The sequence below is a fragment of the Corythoichthys intestinalis genome, chromosome 11, assembly GCF_030265065.1.
Source record: "Corythoichthys intestinalis isolate RoL2023-P3 chromosome 11, ASM3026506v1, whole genome shotgun sequence".
NCBI lineage: Eukaryota > Metazoa > Chordata > Actinopteri > Syngnathiformes > Syngnathidae > Corythoichthys > Corythoichthys intestinalis.
In genome coordinates this window covers 41,343,298-41,365,938 of record NC_080405.1, presented here as the reverse complement: position 1 = coordinate 41,365,938, position 22,641 = coordinate 41,343,298, and the positions used below count along the sequence as shown (strand labels likewise).

Genomic DNA, 22,641 nt, shown 5'->3' with positions numbered 1-22,641 from the left:
ACTAAGTTAATTTTATTGCTGACACTGGGGTAATCATCATGTTTTTCCCCTGTCCTACAAAAGTCAAAACTCCACCTCACGTCCAGCGAGATTAAACAAACTGTCGAAATTTGTTTGGTTGGTAAAATAAGATTTACATAAATTCTAATCATGCTGATAAGCAGTGTTGTTAATCTTACTGAAAAAAAGTAATTAATTATAGTTACAAATTACTTCTCCCAAAAAGTAATTGCGTTAGTAACTCAATTACCTGAATGTAAGAGTAATTAGTTACTTGGCAAAGTAATTGGTGATAATTACTCCCCCCCCCTCAGAAAAAAAAAAAAAAAAAAAAAACATTGGCCACACTATGTGAAGTTTTTTGTGAAGGTTTTTGGTACAATTGGCCCGAGCCCAATTCTTTACCCTAATTTACCCTTTACCCTGAATTAACTGTTAAAAGTTGTTAAAATTGCTCCCATTATTGCATTAGTTCCCTTCTCTCTACTTTTGACATATGAAAGTTTTAAAACTGTTTCATCATTTAAAGATAAATTCAGGTCAAGATTTTGCCGATTTAGAAGTATTTTAGATAAAAAGTTACTTAGGTTCGCTAGGAAGGTTCTCTACAACAGAGCCGTCCTAAAAAGTCTACTGCTTTAAGATGGCGGCTGTCTACTAACTCATTAAGTGCCATTGTTCGGCCATTCCTTACTACGCGGCGAAACGTCCTACACAATGCTCAGGGCGCTTGCGCATGCATTCACACGCATGCGCACATCGGTTAGAGGCGGCGATTACTCACTATTTTTGTTTTTATTTAGTTATTTAGAACCTTTTCACAGCCTCAAAGATACTTTTTGCATGTATTACCCTCTCATACTTTTAACCATTGTGTTTTTTTGTGTTAGCTTTGAAGCAGTTGACCACATTAGTCACGTAGCGTGTTTAAACCGTCCTTATTTGATATAACTACATTTAAGTATTTTCTGCAGGCATTTTTCTAGTACCGTATTCCTGTATGCATCTAAACAAAACAAGTTTAGAGCGCACGGTAGTAGTTTAGGTGTCAAATTCGACTAATGTAGGACGTTTCGCCGATGTAGCATATTTTGGCAGAACACCATGTCTGTCATTTTGCATCTAGTTATATCTATGTACAGTACATGTGATATCTACCATGTCTACCATATCTACCATAACATGCGGGCGTAGTTTGTAGGCTATCGGCTACAACGTGTATTATTGGAGCTACCTAGCATCGCGTTTGCTCGGCGTCACAACTTTCTTGCCTCCTCCCTACTCCTGCTCTGCTCTGTCGTCTCGGTGAGTCCGTCTCCCTCAGACTTTTCGACCAACTTAGTAACGCATAGTAACGCATGCCTTTCCGTCCTCAGTAACGGTAACGGCGTTATCAAGATGAGAAAAGTAATTAATTAGATTACCCACTACTGAAAAAAATAACGCCGTGAGTAACGCCATTATATTGTAACGCCGTTATTAACAACACTGCTGATAAGCCTTTTTATTGGGTCATGTCATTGAAAACGTTGTCATTCAGTCATTATGTCCATAAAATAGAAGAGGATGGGTTTTCACCACAGTTTGTTTGCCATGGCAACAGCTACATCCAGAGGCTCTGACTGGGAAAACAGGTTATGTATGGGATTACACTCCTATAAACCAAACAGCCTCCACTTGCGCTGTGGCGCTGCACAGTGCTCTTCCGGCTGTCATGTCGTCCTCCAGTACTGACGGGGTGTTGCCTCCGAGTGGCCATATTTAAAAAGCAGCGTGCGTTTGGGATGAGTAGAGAGACACTTGTGACGATGGCGGCCGATGAGGTGGACCTTTTCGCTGTAAGTGGAACCATCTATCTCACGCGTTGAGTTGTTTTCACTGACGTGTGCATGTACCATAAACGAATGGCGGTGGTGTTTTGAGAGTGCGTGTGCGCAATGACACGGGGATAAATGCGGATTTTCTCCAGCGACTATGTAGTGGAGAATGATGCGATGTCATTTCACATTGGAATGCGACAAGAGGAGCCCTATGAAACACGGGACAGCATGCAGCGACGCAGTTAAGAGGATAAATGGGAGCAGAGTCAAGTGACTTGCTTTAACAATTCCACAATGCTCTAAGGAAAGATTAAAATACTAGTACATTTTTTTATTCTCACTGGGAAAACAAGTCAGCATACTAGTAAAATGACTATGGCACTGCGACTTTCCAATGTTCGTGTTACTTTAGGCCAATGAGAATATCTTACCTTAACACAACCGCTGGCAAAAATGATGCAATCATCAACCGGTTTTTAGTATGTTCACGCAGTTGTTAAATAGTGTAGAAAAAAAGCAGTTCATTGACATGATGCAAAACTAGTCCATTTAAATGGCAACTGTGGCAACACTAAGAAATCTAGGGGAAAAAACTGTAGCAATCTTTAAAAGTTACTTTTTCAGACGAAGTGGAAGGGAAAAATGTAATCACTAAGACCTGAGGGAAAAATATGAAATCACTCTCTAAAATTTAATTCCAAAAACTAACACCTGCATCAGATTTGATCATATCAAATTGACTGAAGATTTGTTAGTAGTTCACGGATTTAGCTGGGCCACCTTCATGGGAAGGTTTTCAAAGGCAAGCGGACTGGACAAACACCAAAGACATCAAGGCATCAAGACATAAAACATAAAGCAATATGTCTTAAAGCCACACTAGGTAACTTTTCAACCTTTGTAAAATATTTTCATAACATCTGTGATGATATGTTGACTGAGAACTTGAAGGGGTCTGTATTAGGGGTGTGACAAAATATCGAAATGGTGATATATCGTGATACTTTATATCCCAAAAAGTTATCGATATGCTTCTGCCAAAAATCGAGATATCGTTTTAAAAGGGTGTCAATGTCTAAAAAAAATTAGATTAAAAATAAATCAACAAATTGCTACCAAAATCTTTCACCATAATAGTGTCTGTTAACTCTAAGGCTGCATTGACGGTGCTTGACGCCCAATCCATTCAGACTGGGAACGTTCGTTCTTTCGAAATCAGAGCATTCAGTCATTCTGTCTGATTTTCAGGGCATTTACAGGTCACTTGTTGTTCATTTTAGGGCATTTACAGGTCATTTCCTATTGAGTTTGAGTCATTGCCTATTCATTTGGGTGATTCCCAGGTCACTTCCTGTTCTGTGACTCAAAATAAACAGGAAGTGACCCATAAAATACCCCAAAATCAACAGGAAGTAACTGAAAATTAACAGGTAAATGACCTTAAATGGGCCAAAATTACCTCATTGCCTGGCATTGGCTGCCACTGACGGCCATAGACGTTCAATCCGTTTGAAGTGGGAGGGATGGCAGCGAATGAACGAATATTCAAGGTTTAATCCTTGGTTGTCTCTGGTCCCGTGGCTATAATCATCAGCTCACAGTGACCTCTTTGTACAGGTGTATTGAGAACGATTTTCCTGTCGCTAGGAAAAATGAGATATACATTGAGTTAAATTTGGCCCCATAGATAAAAATAAAGTTAGTGTGTTTCTCATTTTTTCCGAACTAAAGACTAAGCTAAATTTGGTCCAGTAAATAAAAACCCTTTCATTAGGAAAAAGTGAGAAACGCACTGAGTTAAATTTGGCCCAGTAGATTAAAATTCAAGTCTCCCCCTACGAGAAATGCCACCCTCCCAGTTCAAATGGATTGGATGTCTACTAGTGATCAAATCAATCCAATTCACAGCAGAAGCTTGTTTTTTTTCTGTTTATTAGTTATTTCTAGAAAATCCTAGAATGATTTTCCAACCAAGGTATCGATAATCGTTGTATCGCCATATCGTCAGATCATCGTTATCGTGAGCTTTGTATCGCAAATCGTATAGTATCGTGAGTTACCAAGGGGTTCCCACTCCTAGTCTGTATTGCTTTCACAAGCACTAATTAACTTTGAGGAGAGTGGCAGGAACACTGCCACACAAGAAAACTACAAATGTGCTGACTGCTTTACGGCATACGTCACTTCCCTTTTTCCCCATTCATCAAAAAGACAGAAGTCGATGCGACTGCTTTCGTTCAAAGTCTGCAAAGATGGCAGAGCAACAAAATAGACAAAAAGTTTTGTCTGTGGAGGGGAAAAAAAAGGGACGCTACAAGCCGACTGAAGAATAAACATTGGCCCGGCTTTCACTCGCTGGCGTGACGCCCCCCCACCCCCTTCAATCGAACTCATCAGGGCTGAAGAGTTCGGGTGGGGTTGGGGGATTAACTACACTAAGCCACACGGTTGCTAACTGTCATATGCTTTTTTTTTTTAGCCAGAACTGGATTCATTACCTCATTACTATTCATCTTTCACACAGCCGCTGGAAACATTCATTCATTCATTTTCCATGCCGCTTATTCCTCACGAGGGTCGCGGAGGTGCTGGAGCCTATCCCAGCTAACTTCGGGCAGTAGGCAGGGGACACCCTGAATTGGTTGCCAGCCAATTGCAGGGCACAAGGAGACACACAACCATTCACGCACACACTCACACCTATGGACAATTTAGAGTGTTCAATCAGCCTACCATGCATGTTTCTGGGATGTGGGAGGAAACCGGAGTTCCCGGAGGAAACCCACGCAGGCACGGGGAGAACATGCAAACTCCACACAGGAAGGCCGAAGCCCGGGATTGAACCCTTGATCTCAGAACTGTGAGGCAGACGTGCTAACCACTCAGCCACCGTGCCGCCGCCGCTGGAAACAAATGTAGTTTAATCCATCTGCAGACGACCGGGATATCGTGATTTTATGGCACTCTGCGGGTGTGCGCTGGTCCTCATGGGAAACTCATGGGACAGTCTTATTTTGCTTTCACACTGCATGGCGATCAGAGCCGAGGTGATTTTAACGCAGGTCGCTTGGCGGGTTGATTGACACGGGTCGAGGCGGGTCGCTGCACCTTTCCCACTGCCATTAAAAGCCGATTGTTAGCGGGTTGACACGGGTTTTTTGGCCAGTGGGAAAGGGGTACTACTGAAGGCAAAACACTACCGCTTCTGTCCACCGGCGTCACTGAAATCAACAAAAACTGAAAAGTTGCCTGTTGTTGCTTTAAAACTGAATAAACAGCACCAAATCAGGAACAATAAGGAGGAAACTGAGGTCAACATACTAGTGCTGGAACGATTAATCGATTAACTCGAGTAATTCGATTAGAAAAAAAGCTTCAAATTGAATTTAGCTGGTTCCAGTATTCGTTTTATTAGAGTGGCGTTGTAATCGTTTGTTTTGAAAGTGATGCATTTAATTTTATTAGTTTGGGTGGCTACAATACCCTCTAGTGGCAACAGTGAATATGAAATAACTCATTTAACATGGCTGACTCCAGCCATGTTCCCTGTTGACCAAAATAAGGTAATTTTTTTGTTTGAGATACGTTTTTTATGCATTCAGTTTGTAGGTATATTTAGCCATTTTGTAGGAATATGTGTTTGAATGATTTGTTAAGAGCATTGTAAAAAAACAAAAAACAAAAACAAAAAAAAACATTTTATAGCATTTAAGCTAGCCGACTTTAGCTCTGCAAGTTAGCCAACTGGTCTTTTGTTGTACTTAGATCCTCATTTTATTTATTTTTTTATACTGTTTGAGGCTAAGCTCAGGTATTTTTTATTTATTATGAAATTAAAGTGCAATTCTGCATAGTTTGAAGAAACACTCGGGGAATTTTATTTTGTATTCACATTTAATGCTCTTTTGAAAGGGCAATCTTAGCAAGCCTTTGTTTTACATCTCCTAAAACTGACTCTGCAAACCATTAACTGTTCCTCATTCTATTACTCGATTATTCGAACTGACAAGTTGATAGATTAATCGATGACTAAAATAATTGATAGCTGCAGCCCTACAACATACAGTAATAGTATGTGACTGAACTGTGCGAAACCACCCAAAGGAAATGGGATTTAAGCCCTTATAACACCTAAACAGAAAAGAACAAGGTTGCAGTGGTCTGCATATCCTTGAATGGCACTGGGGAAATGGCTGGTGTTACATCATCAATAAATGCACGTTAATGGTGACATTTTGGACACATTCCTTTGCCCATAAATTGACAAGATGTTTTGAGGTGATAAAATCATTCATCTGGATGATAATTCATCTTGCCATAAAGCAAAAACTATAAAAGCACACAAGGAAGGTCAAGGCCATGGCCTGCAAATAGTCGGGATCTTAATCCAGTTCAAAATATGTGGTGGAATTTGAAGAATATGGTCCTTGACAAGGCTTCAACGTAGGGGTGGGCGATATGGCCTTAAACATGTATCACGATAAATGGAGCAGATTTATCTCGATAACGATAAATGACGATAAAGTCGTCCAAGCGGACTGTTATATAATTTGAAAATCTGAATCAATGCATGAAATACAGATTAACAGTTTCTTGTTGATTTAGTTACCAGCATTCAATTTGATATATTTAACAAATGTACATGCAGTCTAGACATTAGGTTTATACAAATGAATTGTAAACAATAAGAATTCAAGTATGAGCATTTATAACAGAGTGTATGGCTTGAACAATGTACATTGTCAAAATCGATATGCCTGTGCAAACATGTCATTGTAACACAAATGACTTGCAGCTCGAACAGTACACTTCAAAAAGACAATTTATTGTTAATGGCTGCTGTGACATAATTATTCAATACAAGTGTTTACTTTATGGTTTCAGGGTCTCCCCCCCCCAGTACATTTTTTAATAAATGCACACATACATGAACCCCCAAACAGACAGACAGACACACACACATTAAAGCTATATTGATCTTCTGCAAATGAAACACTTAAGATTTTATGATAGCAATAATGACACAGAATTAAACACATACAGAAAAATAGCTGGGGCCATTTGTGCTTTATGCTGAATGCTTTACCATCACAAAAGCTATCAGAGAAATCACACACAGTCAGATACAAAATAACGCGACATAGTAATTGCTAGATGCAGTCCATGCCCAATCCACTCATTAAATTCAGCCGTTTCGACAAGGTTAGAGCCGCTATCCGACTCCATCACGTTCATTTGTAGCGTTAGCCGCTAGCGGCCGCTAGCGTTAGCGGCTAGCGTTAGCCTGTGGCCTGGCTACCGGTAGAAAGCACTGAAAGCACCATCTCCGGAAATTGTGAGAACAAGGGAGGACAGCTGGTGAAAGCCCGTCTGGATGCCACCAAGAGTCTATTAAATGTCGGGTGAAAGTTTGGCGAACCTCCCTTAAGCCACACTCCATCACGTTTTGCTTGTAGCATTAGCTGCTAGCGTTAGCTTACCGGGCTTCTGTTTGATTGGCTTCCTGATGATCACGTGACTCCCAACGTAAGTACATTCACTGCTTTCTTAAAGGGGAATGAGCATAGACGAACAACACAGAGTCAAAGCGGGATGAAAAGACTATTTTCTTGTTTTATTAATTTACCGAATTTACCGACATGGTCAAAATTACGTCGGTCATCGAGAACAATTTCGGTGACGGTAAATTTTCGGTTTACCGCCCAGCTCTACTTCAACGTGCAAAGATGGTATGGCAACTGCTATTGGAAACATTTGGAGCCAGATTAAGAAGAAAAAAAATCTGAAAAAAATGAATCCTTATGTTTTTTTTTCTTTCGGCTTGGTTGGAAAAAGTTTTTTTTACTATAATTGTTTCTCTTGATTTTTGTTGTTGTTTTGTTTTGTTTCTTAAAGGCAGAAAGTTGCTATTTTGAATGAATAATTTTTTGCATCATGTCAATGAGTGCCTTTTTTCTACACATAAAAATAAACAACAACAACTGAGTGAACGTCCACCAGGACTGGTGACTCCATGTTTGCCAGGGGTTGATTTGTTCAGCAAATTACAACTAACAGTTCCTCACTACTGTCTGTGACATTCCCCGCACAAGCAGGACAATTTTGGCATAGTAGTTGTACAACACCATGTTAGTAGTGAGGCAAAACTATGCACTAGCAAATACAATATAGTATTTGTGTACTACAAGTAGTGTTTGTCAATTGTCTTATGTTTGATTTTATTTAGGCAAAACATTTTGTTTCAACACTGGTTCCTTTAAAAGTACTTTACAAACACAATTGATCAAACTGGATATAGAATATTAGAGGATGCTTTTCAAACGTAGCGTCTTGAACTGTAAGGACTGGATAGCTTAGGGGTACCACCAGGCTAAAGCTTGGATAGCCTCCCATCCCAAAACAACATGTAGATAAAGAGCTCTTTGTATGTGTGTGCTAAAGAAGCAGAGACAGATGAATGTTGTATTGAACACATCCCGCTCCTCATGCTGAGCTGCTAGCAAAACGCCAGTTTCTCATTGGCATGGATCAGCACATCTAAGTTGCCACTATGCATGCAAATGCTGCAGGTCAACTGATCATCTCTCGGGACTCAATCGGTAAATCATCCTGTCACGTTTGGCCAATTTACTGGCACATTAGTGAAAATAAATCTTTCAGCAATAAAACCATTCAGAGTGTTAAAATTTTGGCCATTTTACAGATGAAACAATCTGTTATTAATGACAACTGATGAACCATATTTGTATGTATTAGGTACAGTTTTTAAGTGATCTTCCTTTGATACATGTACAATACAGTGATCCCTCGCTACCTCACCCCCTCGGTCTCTCGCAGATTTTTTTTCAATTAAAAAATTAAATAAATACAGATGAGCCGTCCAGAGCCAATCACGTAGCCTCACTCTCCCTCCTGCTGCTCTTTGTTGGTCAGGCAGTGCACTTGAGTTGCTTATTAAAGTTAATGATGATTGACAAACATTGACAAACAAGGTTTGAGCTTGCCAGTGATGATTGGAAGCCAAAACTTCAAAGTGCGACATGCGTCAATCATCGTTTAGCTAGTTAAACAGTTGCTGTGGCAATTCATTCTGTGTAAGTGACCAGCTTGAGTGGACTCACTCAATGCAGCAAGACAAAATATTTCTACTTAATTCTTGTTTAAAAATAATTCGTTGGGACGGTAACATGTTTAAACATTACCATAACTATTACATTTGAAGTGCTTAAAACTATATTCATAATTTTTTTTTTTATTATACTTTGGAGGGGGGGGAAGGGAAAAACATGTCTTATATGTATCTGTTTCCAATGCTAAATCTGAATAAATACATTGAACACACACAAATTAAAAAAAAAAAAAAAAAGTTTTGTTTTGTTTTGGGGGGGCACCACTTTGCGGTTTTTCAGTTATCGTGGCAGGTTCTGGTCCCCATTAACCGTGAAAAATGAGGAATCACTTTAATTTGAACATCACTGCTTTATACTTGAATACGATTCTTTATTCCCTTTAGAATGAAGACAAACGAACCTTGGAGCTCGGGGGCCACGTGGGCTTCGACAGTCTTCCAGATCAGTTGGTCAGCAAATCAGTCACACGGGGCTTCAGCTTCAACATCCTCTGCGTAGGCAAGTCATTATTAAGACCATGCATGAATTATGAATAAGAAATGTTAACTCTTTTCTCCCATCTGTTTAGCACTTCTCATTTGTTTGTGTGCTTCACTCATAGGGGAAACAGGGATAGGCAAATCCACATTGATGAACACACTTTTTAATACGAGATTTGAGAATGAAGAGGCCAGTCACTACGAGAAAGATGTGCTTCTACGACCACATACGTATGAATTGCAGGAAAGCAATGTCAACCTCAAGCTGACCATCGTTCACACGATCGGTTTTGGTGATCAGATCAACAATGAAGAAAGGTGACGTAAAAACAGATTTAAAAAATGGAGTGACCGCTTGAAAGAAATGATCTCAATCGGGTCACGTTAACCGAATATTTTCCGTCGTTGACCGGTTTTTTAAAACGGTGACGGAAAAAACTGAAGTCCATCCGTCATTTTGACAGGTTGCAATTCACACCCCAGACCACAGGATGGCGAATGAGCATATTAATAAGCTATTGTCTCTCTTGATGCATGACGTCGCTGGCCTTACTCGGAAAAATGTCAGAACTAGCATTCAGGTGTAGCAAACACGGAAACGTTTGGAAGCTTTGGAGAGCATTGTCTAAGGCTACGTTCATTCTACAGGTCTTAATGCACGAATCCAATTTTTTCGTGTTTTTCCGACTCGAGTCAGGCACTAACTTGACGGTCTGAACGGGACAAGTCGCATAGAAGTGGACCATTTCAAATTCGATCTGGGTCATTTTTTTATGTGGTTCAAATCCGATCTGGGCCACATTTTTCCAGATGGTCGCGGCGGTCTGTACCGTCCAGTGTCCCAAATCTGATTTCAGTTGTGCGTTATTAGCGCCTAGCTTGCAGTGAACACGGCTTTTGGGGAAGGGCCGGGCTTGACAACAGTCATAAAAAAAATTAAAATGGGTTGAGGATAAGCATGAGAATGATCGGTTTTCTCTCTGCTCTATATGAGCATTATGTCAACATTGCTTACACAGCCGAGAGTCGGGGCAAACTGCCCGTATGTGTGTGTGTGACATGCACGGACAGTGCGTGCATGCTATCGATCCATATAAACTGTGAATATAAGCTTAAACGAGGATTATTTATGTCTGTTATTTGTGTCCTCCTTTTGAAAAGCAAAATATGATAGCCCTGGAATGACGGATGACTTGTCATTTGTTTTGATGCTTCTGCGTACCGGCGCGTGTCGGACTGCGAATTAGAGCGCATGCGTAATAGTAGAGCAGAGAGTAGACACAACATGGCTGGTAGTTTCTTCAATTTATTCAGAGTTGAGTAAGTAACGCACCACTTTTGACCAACACTGCTATTGAATATGTCATTATTATCATTTTCAAAATTTAAGTGACGGGTAAAAATAGATTATGACCGGATTTTTATGACCCTGTCAGTCAAAATGACAGACAACGAAAAAGTCTAGCGCAACCTCTGATCTCAATATAAGTATTTAGTTTTACGGAAATAACGCTTAAATGTGGTAATAAGCAAATCTTTGCTCTTGCGCAGCTATAAACCCATTGTGGACTACATTGACACGCAGTATGAGACATACCTTGAAGAGGAGCTAAAAATAAAACGCTCCCTGTCCAATTTCCATGACACGAGAATCCACATTTGTCTTTATTTCATCGCTCCCAACGGCCACTCCCTCAAGTCTCTGGATCTCCTCACCATGAAGAAGCTCGACAGCAAGGTGACCGCACAACAGTGTATGTTATGTTTCCTGTTAGTGCAATTAATTTGGTTTGTCGTTCGCGTGCAGGTGAACGTCATCCCTGTCATTGCTAAGGCAGACACTGTATCCAGGAGTGAATTGGACAAGTTAAAGATCAAGATCATGAGTGAACTGGTCAGAAATGGAGTGCAGATATACCAGTTTCCAACAGAGGATGAGGCTGTGGCCGAAATCAACTCTTCCATGAATGTCAGTCTCTCTCACAAGTGCAAACACAATACTTGCGTAGGATGCAGCAACCGTTTGTTAGAATGTGGGGCACCCGCACACAAAGACGAGAGACAGATTGCTCATCTTTTATTAGGCAATCATAAATAATTCTAGGTTCACATGTAAACTCTTCTAGAGAAAGTTAAACAGTGGCAACTCTTATACTAATTTCTTGTCATTTATTTAACTTGAAAATTGTAAACATGTCCTCGGCTATTGAGTGATTTATTTTTGTGCTGCATGTACCGTTCAGTAGATGCTGAGAAGAGCAACTAGATTGCAGAGTAGGGCTGGGCATCGTTTGAAATTGAACGATTCCGGTTTCGATTCCGGTTCCGATTATTTAAAGAGGTTGGGTAAAAAAAAAAAAGGCAAAAAAAAAAATTGCATTATTTATATTAATGTCTTAACTTCTCGATGATTTTTTAAGCTTATATGAACTTCTCACAGGGCTATTTTTAACTTGTATATAAATATCAGTCTTTGAACTTGAATGTGAGGAAGTTTCTTTCCACAGGAGTGCACTTTCACAAAGATTTTTATTTTACAAACGCTCACGGAGAAAATTTATTTTGCCATACATGTACCTCAGCTAAGAGCTACAACGAAACATTAGTATAAATTCTTCTATCGATGATAATTTGATGATCTTTTAATACTGTTGATTTTAACGCAGGCGGCAACGCGCTACGTAAAGTACGTTGCTGCTTATTAGAGGTGTGCAAAATTTCCGATTCTTAGATTATTCGCGATTCGGCCGTGGAAGATTCGAGAACGATTCACAAACATCCAAATTCCGATTATTGAAATATGCCAAGTAAAGCGGAAGTACAACACACTCGGCGCGCCGCGCGGACTTCGGAACGGAACGGAGCGGGAGTAGCTAAACATTATGCTTCTCATTAACCGGCCCCTCGGGTAATGCCAACGCTCAACTCACGGCTCTAGCTCAACTCATGCCACGAGATAAAAAAAAAAACACAACAACATACCTGACTGCTACCGAAAAGCTGCTACAAGTACAGCTAAGCTACATAATGTTACGGTAGATATCATTTATATAGGACTAGATGGATTATAGACTCGGTAGCGGTAGCAGCACATCTGCAAAAAGCTAGATGCGGGCGTTAGTAAACGGCCGCCATCTTAAAGCAGTAAACTTCCCTGCAATGCTGTTGTAGCGAACCTTCCAAGCAAACCTAATTAACTTTTTATCTAAAATACTCCTAAATCGGTAAAATATGGACTTGAATCTATCTTTAAAATAGTTTTAAAACTTTCACATGTCAAAAGTAGACAAAAGGGAAATTATGGAATAACGGGAGCAATTTTAACAACTTTAACGGTTGATTCACAACATTAAATTAATTGAATGTAGTTTAAAGCTGCTGATACAGAATGGGGACTGGAGTTTTTTTATTTAATGTTATTTTTGTATATTTGTTTACTGCTATATGTTAACTTGATACTGAAATAGTAGTTTGGTTTAGCCCTAGAGTATTTTTGAACAATTTTGGAACTAATGTACAAAACTTTATTTTATTAAAAAAAAAAAAAGTAGGGGGGTGCATCAATAATCGTTTTATAATCGAATCGGAGCCTCTGAATCGTAATCGAATCGTTAGGTGCCCAAAGATTCCCAGCTCTACTGCTTATATAGGCTGAGAAGTCTACCGCTTTAAAACAGCGACTGTTTACTAATGCCAGCGAGTCTGTCTTTTCACATCTAGTTTTCTATACACTGCTGGCCAAAAGTATTGGTACCCCTGCAATTCTGTCAGATAATGCTCAATTTCTCCCAGAAAATGATTGCAATTACAAATGCTTTCGTAGTAATATCTTCATTGATTTTGCTTGCAATGAAAAAATACAAAAGATAATTAAATTAAATCATAATTTTACACAAAACTCCAAAAACGGGCGGGACAAAAGTATTGTCACCCTTTGAAAAATCATGTGATGCTTCTCTAATTTGTGGAATTAATAGCACCTGTTACTTACCTGTGGCAAATAACAGGTGGTGGAAATAACTAAATCACACTTGCAGCCAGTTAAAATGGATTAAAGTTGACTCAACCTCTGTCCTGTGTCCTTGTGTGTACACCACATTGATCATGGAGAAAAGAAAGAAGCCTAAAGAACTACAAGTCCATCTCCAAAGACCTGAATGTTCCTGTGTCTACCGTGCGCAGTGTCATCAATAAGTGCCCATGGCACTGTGGCTAACCTCCCTAGATGTGGACAGAAAGGAAAAATTGACAAATGATTACAGCAAAATATTATGTGGATGGTGGATAAAGAATCTCGGCTAACATTCAAACCAATTCAAGCTGTCCTGCAATCTGAGGGTACAACAGTGTCAACCCGTACTATCTGTCGGCGTCTGAATGAAAAGGGACTCTATGGTAGGATACTCAGGAAGACCCCACTTCTGACCCAGAGACATACAAAAGCCAGGTTGGAGTTTGCCTAAACTCACCTAAGAAAGCCAAAAATGTTTTGGAAGAATGTTCTCTGGTCAGTTGAGACAAAAGTAGAGCTTTTTAAGAAAAGGCATCAACATAGAGTTTACTGGGAAAAAAAACGAGGCCTTCAAAGAAAAGAACATGGTCCCCACTGTCAAATATGGCGGAGGTTCCCTGATGTTTTGGGGTTGCTTTGCTGCCTCTGGCACTGGACTGCTTGACTGTGTTTATGGCATTATAAAGTCTGAAGACTACCAACAATTTTTGCAGCATAATGTAGGGCCCAGTGTGAGAAAGCTAGGTCTCCCTCAGAGGTCATGGGTTTTCCAGCAGGACAATGACCCAGAACACACTTCAAAAAGCACTAGAAAATGGTTTAAGAAAAAGCACTGAAGACTTCTAAAGTGACCTTCAAATCTCAGAGACGTGGAGCAGTTGGCCAAAGAACAATGGTCTAAAATTCCAGCAGAGCATTGTAAGCAAGTCACTGAGTGATACCGGAAGCGGTTGTTCGCAGTTGTTTTGTCTAAAGGTTGTGCTACCAAGTATTAGGCTGGGGTGCAAATACTTTTGTCCGGCCCACTTTTGGAGTTTTGTGTTATGATAATGATTACATTTTGTTTTTCATTGTCTTTTGTGGTTTTTTTTGCAAGCAAAATGAACGAAGATATTACTACCAAAGCATTTGTAATTGCAATCATTTTGTGGGAGAAATTGAGCATTATCTGACAGAATTGCAGGCGTGCCAATACTTTTGGCCAGCAGTGTACATGTGCTAACGCCGCCGATTCTGTCATTTCGCATCTAGTTCTATATACATGTGATATCTGCTATAGCCCGACGTAATAATACGACTTATTCTCGTACTATTTTGTCCATCCATCCATCCATCCATCCATGCTTAATTCGGGGTCGGGTCGCGGGGGCAGTAGAAGACAGACTAAAGTTATTGTTTTACTTACCTGGTTCTGACTGGTTAGAGGACTGGCGCAAATATGACAAATATGCGGCACTCAGCTATGAGCCTGTCGCAATATGCAATAATTCCATTTATCGCACGATAAATAAAAATGAAAGCGGTAATTTTTCCGCTGCGATTTATCGCCTCGCATACGTGCTGTTAAAAGTTTGGATTCCTTGTTACCAACTGCGCAAAATTCATCTTCGTTCCAGGTCCGGCAAAAAATAGCGCCGGAGCCAATCGTTCCCATTATATCCTATTGTTCAATGTATACCAGCCGCGTCAGTGCTCTGGATTGACTGTGGACCATCTCCGGCGTGTCGGTGTTGTTGACGTGTGGGCACTCCCGTCAGGGGTGACATTTCACGCGGGGCTGGCTATTTTTCGGCACAACACCGGATATTTACAACGATGTCCGCCAAAACATTGTTACCGACTTGGGTGCTACGAACAACCTCGCTTTGACAACGGACATGATGAACATTGAGTGGCAAATTAAGAGCGCTGTGCTTCAAACTCGTCCTGTTTATGAAAGCCGATTGTCATATGCTGGTGTTGTGCAGTAATGAGCAGACATGACTTCTGTGGCGTTTGCTAACTTTTTTAATGCTCACACACACTAGATAATATGAAATAGCAAACTAGATGTGCTACGTCCCATGCCATTGACTACGGGAGCCCAGAGTGATTATGGGACACGTAGTCCATATACTACATCGATGAATTATAAACCGCCATGAATGAATGGAAGTTAAGAAGGCCAAATCAATCCATACCAGTGACTATAGATAATGCTGCAAACATTGTTAATTCAGTACGTGACACAGATGGATTCGGACCACAAATAGGATGTCTTGCTCATGTAGTAAACCTAGCTGCTAAGAGAGCTGTAGCAATCAACAGTGTGCCCCGCCTCACTTTACAAACAGTAAAGATTGTTCCCAGCACTTTTATACAAAATTTCTTCAGATCAGTAAGAAGTAAGCACATAAATATTTTGCACTAAAATGCATGTTTATATGATGGCAATTTGATTTTTGCTTGTTAGCCAAAAAAAAAAAAAAAACACACAAAACAAAAAATACAATTGTTATTTTCTTTTCAGAGCATTAAATGTATTGAATCGAATCGAAAATGATGTCCCCTGTAACTAAAATCGTTCCGAACCGTGACTTAACTGTATCCTTGCATCCGTATGGAACACCATAGCAGAAGCTATGAGGGGGAAAAGTTTTCATTTGTCTAAATAGTTAAGTTATTAAGTGCAATTTTATTTATTTTTCTTGAAAGACACATTTAATTTATTCTGTGTTTCTGTGCGGTACTAATATTGTTGTCTTTTACGTAAGAGGCATGGTCTATTGTTTTTAGTTGTGATTTCTTAAAAAGTATTTTTGAAGTTAAGAGTAAATATCGCGTTCAAATGGGTGTACTTGATCTATTAATATATACTGTATTCTCACTGTGTTATTGTAAATTGTTTTTTAAAAAAATTGGGGTGCGCAATAATATCGCATATCGCAATAATTTATGAGATAAATCATCGCACACTAAAATTTGTTATCGCGACAGGCCTACTCAACTATGCACTCAGCACTTGTATTCCACGTAGCCGGAGCTGTTTAATCATATTGGTCGTGCAGTCACCGGTCATTTTTTTGTAAAGTTGAGCCAAACTTTTGAGCGCCCCTGCAACGTGTTCACGGTTGTAATCAAATAGCAGTGCACAAACACACACTTCATGTGGCTCGTTCTTCGTGGTTTTCGGCAGCAATTTTTTTCCGCTCGGCGGTCAGGGCATCGAAACATAGAATCGAAATTTAAAAATTCGAACGGTTCCGGGAGTGTTAGAACCGGATCCCATCGATGCTCGATGCCTAACCCTATTGCAGAGGTTGTTTTACTAGTGGTTTGTTGGACATGGCCCTCATTTTTTAATTTTAATGATTGCTTCCATAGCATTGTAAAATTTGTATTCACGACTCAGAATGTGACGGCGGTTTTCATGTTCTATTATACTTTAGACTCACCTACCATTTGCTGTGGTCGGCAGTGTGGAAGACGTTAAAGTCGGCAATAAAATCGTCAAAGCAAGACTATACCCCTGGGGTTCAGTACAGGGTGAGTAACGCTTTTAAGCCTCTAGATTTGGAAGAGTCAATCAAGATCCTGGGTTTCTTTGACCACAGAATGAAGAAAGTACATCACTTTGTATTTCTATTTGTCCCTCAGTGGAGAATGAGAACCATTGTGATTTTGTGAAGCTGAGGGAGATGCTTCTGCGTGTGAACATGGACGATCTCCGTGAGCAAACGCACACTCGGCATTATGAACTTTACCGCCGCTGCAAGCTGGAAGAGATGGGCTTCAAGGACACGGACCCCAACAGCCAGTCGTTCAGGTGACATAAAACTGGATAATGTCACATTTCGCATAGTGATGAAATAGTGGTTCTCTTGGCATTTTTTTTCTCTTTTAAAAAAATTATATTCACATTGACATGAGGTAAAATAATGAATCTAATTGTATCTTCTTTGATATCCAGCCTACAGGAGACATACAAAGGCAAGAGGAAGGAGTTCCTTCAAGAACTACAACACCAGGAGGAAACAATGAGGCAGACGTTTGTCAACAAAGTAAAGGAGACTGAAGCAGAACTGAAAGAAAAGGAAAAAGAGGTGACCGTACCCGCAACAAAAGACGTCAGGGAAAGAATGCCCGACTGTTATTTTGTACTTGGTCTCTAGCTCCACGAGAGGTTTGAGCAACTAAAACGGCTCCACCAGGAAGAAAAGAAGAACCTGGAGGAGAAACGACGGGAACTGGAGGAAGAGATGAATGCTTTTAACAGGAGGAAGGTTGCTGCAGAGACTCTGATGGGCCAGGCTCTTCAATGTGCTTCTCAGCCTTTCAAGAAGGACAAGGATAAGAAGAAGTAAGTCCTCCATTTTCTTCCAGGTGCTATACCGTTAAACTAGAGGAGCACTCTGAGAAAGCATACAGTATGTCGGCCCAAGCAGCAAAATTCACGACGTCTGTGACTTCATTAGCTCACAATTAATCACTTATTCTGTTTCATACGAAAAACATCCTGCAAGTTTGATTATAATCCATTTATTCATACTTGAGGAATCATGAACACAAACATACAAACTCGAGGAGCACTCTAAGCAGACTTTCACCTAAGAAGCCAAATTCAAAGCATCACCATATGTCTGACCTTTGTGAACTTTTCTCATCATATCACTTACCCCGGAAATTTGAGTTAACTTGATAATGGACTAGCCTATTTATCGCTTCAGCCGAAAATCCAATATTTCATAATTACTGTATAATTTCATCCATATGTAACCAGTCTTCATAGTGGTGCAGTCACTGCACTCTTTTCTCATCCTCCCCCATCAATCACCAGGATTCAAACAAACATCATCATCTTGGCAGTCAAGCGTGCTGACTGCAGAGCTACTGAAAAACGTTTGCAGGAAGTGCTGTGTGTATATAGTAGGTTAGGAAAACCTTACTCCGTGAGAACTTAAAATAGCTTACAGGCAGTTGAAACTGGACTGGACTGTTGGCTCAGTGGTCGCACGCTCAACTGCCACAGTGACAATGCCACAGCGACAATGCGGATTCAAACTTTGGGAGAAGAGAGTTAAGGATGAGATGGGGACTGCAGTAATAGTATATGGTTTTTACAAAATGGCAGTTTTTTGTTAATTTAACTGTACAATTCTGGCAACAACACCTGCCAGTATTTTACCGTAGATTTAACAGATGTTCTTATATTTCTCGAATGAAAAATTTCCATTAAACTTTGCCTAGACGGCTTGAGACAAATGATTTCTATATTGCCTCTTACTACGTCACTAGTCAAGCGAGGATACATGATTAAGACTATCACGCAAGCGTGGACACTAGTATTCTCGGCGGTAGCCTACGTAGACTGGTAGTGATTAATGAGGTAGTGACATCCTCCCAGGAGCCACGTATTGCTCAGATACTGATCCAGGGACAGATTGAGAGTGACACTATGTGCCCAGACACAGTAGGATGTGTCACAGTTTGACACAGCCTGATGCTTCTGTCTCTGTGGGCTGACCTGCCAGACGGTATCAGGCAGGGGCAATTGTGTTTACATACGACTGGTCTCACTGCTGACACGGATGACCTCACCGTACCAAATTATTTTGCACAGGAGGACGCGCCATATGTCAGTCAGTAGGAATTGCAGGAAATGCACAGTGCACACCTGTTGTTTGGGATTAGAAAAGGGAACTACAGTCCCTGACGAAAGTCTTGTAGCTTATTCATTTTGTAGAAACAATTGCTAATAGCTAAGATTTGTTGATATTTCACCCTGCAGATCTCTTAGGGTGCAGACAACTAAAATACCGTGTGGCATTTGCCAAAGCCCACAGCTTGTCAAAAGGATGGATGCTGGAAAAGTGGCAAAAGGTGGATTTTTCAGATGAATCTTCCTTTGAATTACACCACATTCGCCACAAATATTGCAGGAGACCTACTGGAGCCCGCGTGGATCCAAGATTCACTCAGAAAACTGAAGTTTGGTGGTGGGAAAATCATGGTCTGGGGTTACATCCAGTATGGGGGTGTGCGAGAGATCTGCAGGGTGGAAGGCAACATAAATAGTCTGAAATATCAACAAATCTTAGCTGCCTCTTACATTCCTAACCATAAAAAGGGACAAATTCTGCAGCAGGATGGTGCTCCATTGCATACTTCAATCTTTACCTCAAAGTTTCTCAAGGCAAAGAAGATCAAGACATGAACACCATTGAGCATGTCTGGGGTAGGATGAAAGAGGAAGCATGGAAGACGAAACCCAAGAATGTTGATGAACTCTGGGTGATGTTCCTGATGACTTCATCAATAAATTGTATGAATCCTTGCCGAACCGCACGGATGCAGTCCTTGAAGCCAATGGAAGTCATACAAAATATTTAATTTGGATCTCCCAGAACCACTACCTAATTCGCTTATGTAACATATTTTTGTATTTAAAGTACATTTTTTGTTCAATTTTCACACTACTTTCTGTAGGCGACAAAAAACTTTTGTCCTGCCAAAATCTGACCTTTACGTCTTCATTAAATGATAAATTTTTTTTCAGTGAAACAAGTATATTTTTGTACATTCAACATCATTTGGGAGGGTCTTAGCTTTCATATGAGCCATTTCTGAAACCAATTGAATAATTAAGTCAGGTTATTAGCAATTGTTTCTACAAAATGGATAAGCGACAAGACTTTTGTCAGGGACTGTATAGCAGAACGTCAAGAATCAAAGACACCGCCTTACAGGCCTCGTTTCAGGTGGTGAGAATTTCCGAAAGACAGAAAAACGGATCTTTTCCCATCATCATTTTGTGTTTGTTTACCTCCTGCCATATTTTGTTGTTGTATGTCTTGTCCTTTTCAGTTGATTCACAGAACAATCATCCAGTGAAACCATGAATGTGTCTGCCATCAGCGTTGATAAAAGAGACAGTGGTGGTGTGTGAGCCTGAATATGAATACGCCTGCTGTAATCCACTGTTTACTTACCGATGACAGCGCTAGCTCTGCTCACTGTATTGATGCTGACTCTGCGAGACACACAAAAACAAATTAGTGGACTGTTTTCAATACTTGCAGCTTCTGTTATTTCGTGCTCTTGCCGTGAATGTGTTGAATTCTTTTTTCCAGTCAAAAAAAAAAACAATGAGCTCATCAAGATGAAAACATATTTGTAAACTACAGTATACATTATATTAATATCATAATTTAACACTGGAACAGTGTTCATAATGTAATTAGGAATATTTTTGAATGAATGTTTTAATTGAATGAGATCCAATAGATGCAATGAATATTAGGTCTACACTACACAACACTGTTTAAATGCCAGGTTTTCATTTTTGATTTTATAAAAAGTTAAAACATTACACTACTCATCACCATTAGAGCACAAAAATATTTCCTTTTTTTAAATGGAGTAATCAAATATACTGTCAGATCTATTAATTTAACAATCAAAAAACATAAACGTCAACCAGAATATTGCAAAAAATCTGTTTGTTCAGTTTAGTTCAGTGCTGCATCACTGCAAACCACAATAATTAGCACATTGTTAAAACTTATTTCACGGTGGTAATCAAAAGTAATCTTTCAAAAGGACAATGCAATCTTTACTAAGTGTATCACATAACAAATGCTTCTTACTGCAGCTGTTTTCATTGCAGAAATTGACGCTGGCATTGTAATTTATTAACAAGCGTGTCTTCAAAACAATTAACTAAAGTGCATCTTTGGCTTCACTAACAAATAACATGCAGTGGTTCAATATGTTGCTCATGTCTTGTCTTTTCTTCTCATAGCTTCTTTAGTCTTCCGTCTGCGTGCTCCTTAACCTCATCCAGGAATTTGAATTAGAAGACTCTCTACTAACCTCGCCAGCAAGTAACAGACGGACAAGCAAGTGAATTATTTTTGACACTTGAATGAGCACTTTTACAGAAATGCACTTAAATGGCTGAAAATATATTGCTTCAAGTCTTCCTTGCGTGTTCTACACTCTGCTATTTCGCCAAGAATGTGCATGACTTCCAACCATCTCAAACTTCCTTTAACGGAAAAAGTTTTAAATGTGCCCGTCCTTCATTAACCATGTATTTTTGACAGATTACACTGTGAAATAATACTGTACATAATACGGTATATTGAGTCTATATGCGATCATGAACGTAAAGAGCATCTTGTCCTATTCATAGTTCAGAGTTATAATTGGAAATGTGTGTTTTAGTATGTTCCAAAGGGATTCAATAAAACAGCTCTGCATCGAGACATTACTAATTAGCAATTGCCATTTGGCCACTTTTGCTTGAAATGTATAGTAAAATATTGGAAAAATATTTTAACAATGACTAGAAACACTGTAGTGACATCATCATATGTACAAAGGTGATTAAAATTCGGCTAAAATAAAAATTTATATTGGACAGCATTGAAAGAGCTGTTTTATTGGAATTATTTTATGATGTGGCCAATGAATGTACGTTTTATGGTGCTCGTGTAGTCGAGATTGGTATTATAGTCAAAACAAGAATAGTAATTTGCACAGACACAATATTTATATGTCAAATGAAATGTTTGATTCGTGTTGTCCATTTTATGTAATAAATACTAACTTTATTGCACGTGTACCTTGTTTGGCCTATTATTTCACATGAATAAAAAATGTTGGCTATTGTATCCACAAGACAAAAAAAAAGCATGCTTCCAGAAAGGAGCGTCATTTTGCCAAAGGGAATTTGACCATTTTTTTCATGTAAACAGATTATGAATACAACAAAGTTGCTATTTATTATATTGCCAAATGATTTACTCCAGTGATTGTGAACCTGGGTTCGATTGAATCCCAGGAGTTCGGCGAAGGTAAAGAAAGTTAGAGCCCTATTTTTATACGCTGATTAAATTTAGGCAAAGTAGCTTTTTAGACCAGATTTGGACTGGTTTTCTCTCAAATTACAGGCTTAATCCATTTCCTTTAACTGCTGGTCCTCGATTTGATGGGAGGAGGAACTGGTTTGCTCAGTGGGAGGTTGACTCGCACTTGGTAAGGGAATACAACAGACCAATGAGCAGGTCTTAAATTTTGACCTGTTTATAAAACATGCTTTCAAAATTAGAAGAATTTTGAACAAGACGTTGCTAAATTATTAGTTTACTAGCTTAGATATATCGGTTTTGAATTCATAATTTTTATTTTATTTATTTTTTTTTTTTTAAAAAGGGTTC

At 39.5% G+C, this 22,641-nt stretch overlaps 1 protein-coding gene across 3 annotated transcripts; it reads left to right on the top strand.

Annotated features, from left to right (window-relative positions):
• The first annotated feature begins 1,671 nt into the window (after positions 1-1,671).
• Positions 1,672-22,040, top strand: LOC130924105 (septin-8-A-like). 3 transcript variants are annotated; one of them, XM_057850449.1, is made up of 10 exons: positions 1,672-1,838; positions 9,334-9,448; positions 9,552-9,747; positions 10,981-11,167; positions 11,237-11,398; positions 16,870-16,966; positions 17,078-17,246; positions 17,391-17,523; positions 17,593-17,780; positions 21,222-22,040. In XM_057850449.1, exons 1-10 carry the CDS (start codon positions 1,785-1,787, stop codon positions 21,274-21,276), a joined length of 1,356 nt encoding a protein of 451 aa, XP_057706432.1. In that variant the 5' UTR covers positions 1,672-1,784; the 3' UTR covers positions 21,277-22,040. The 3 variants fall into 3 exon arrangements, with proteins under 3 accessions (XP_057706432.1, XP_057706433.1, XP_057706431.1); XM_057850450.1 differs by lacking the exon at positions 1,672-1,838 and adding an exon at positions 1,902-2,061 and having other exon boundaries at positions 20,285-22,040; XM_057850448.1 differs by lacking the exon at positions 1,672-1,838 and adding an exon at positions 1,904-2,061.
• Positions 22,041-22,641: the final 601 nt, after the last annotated feature.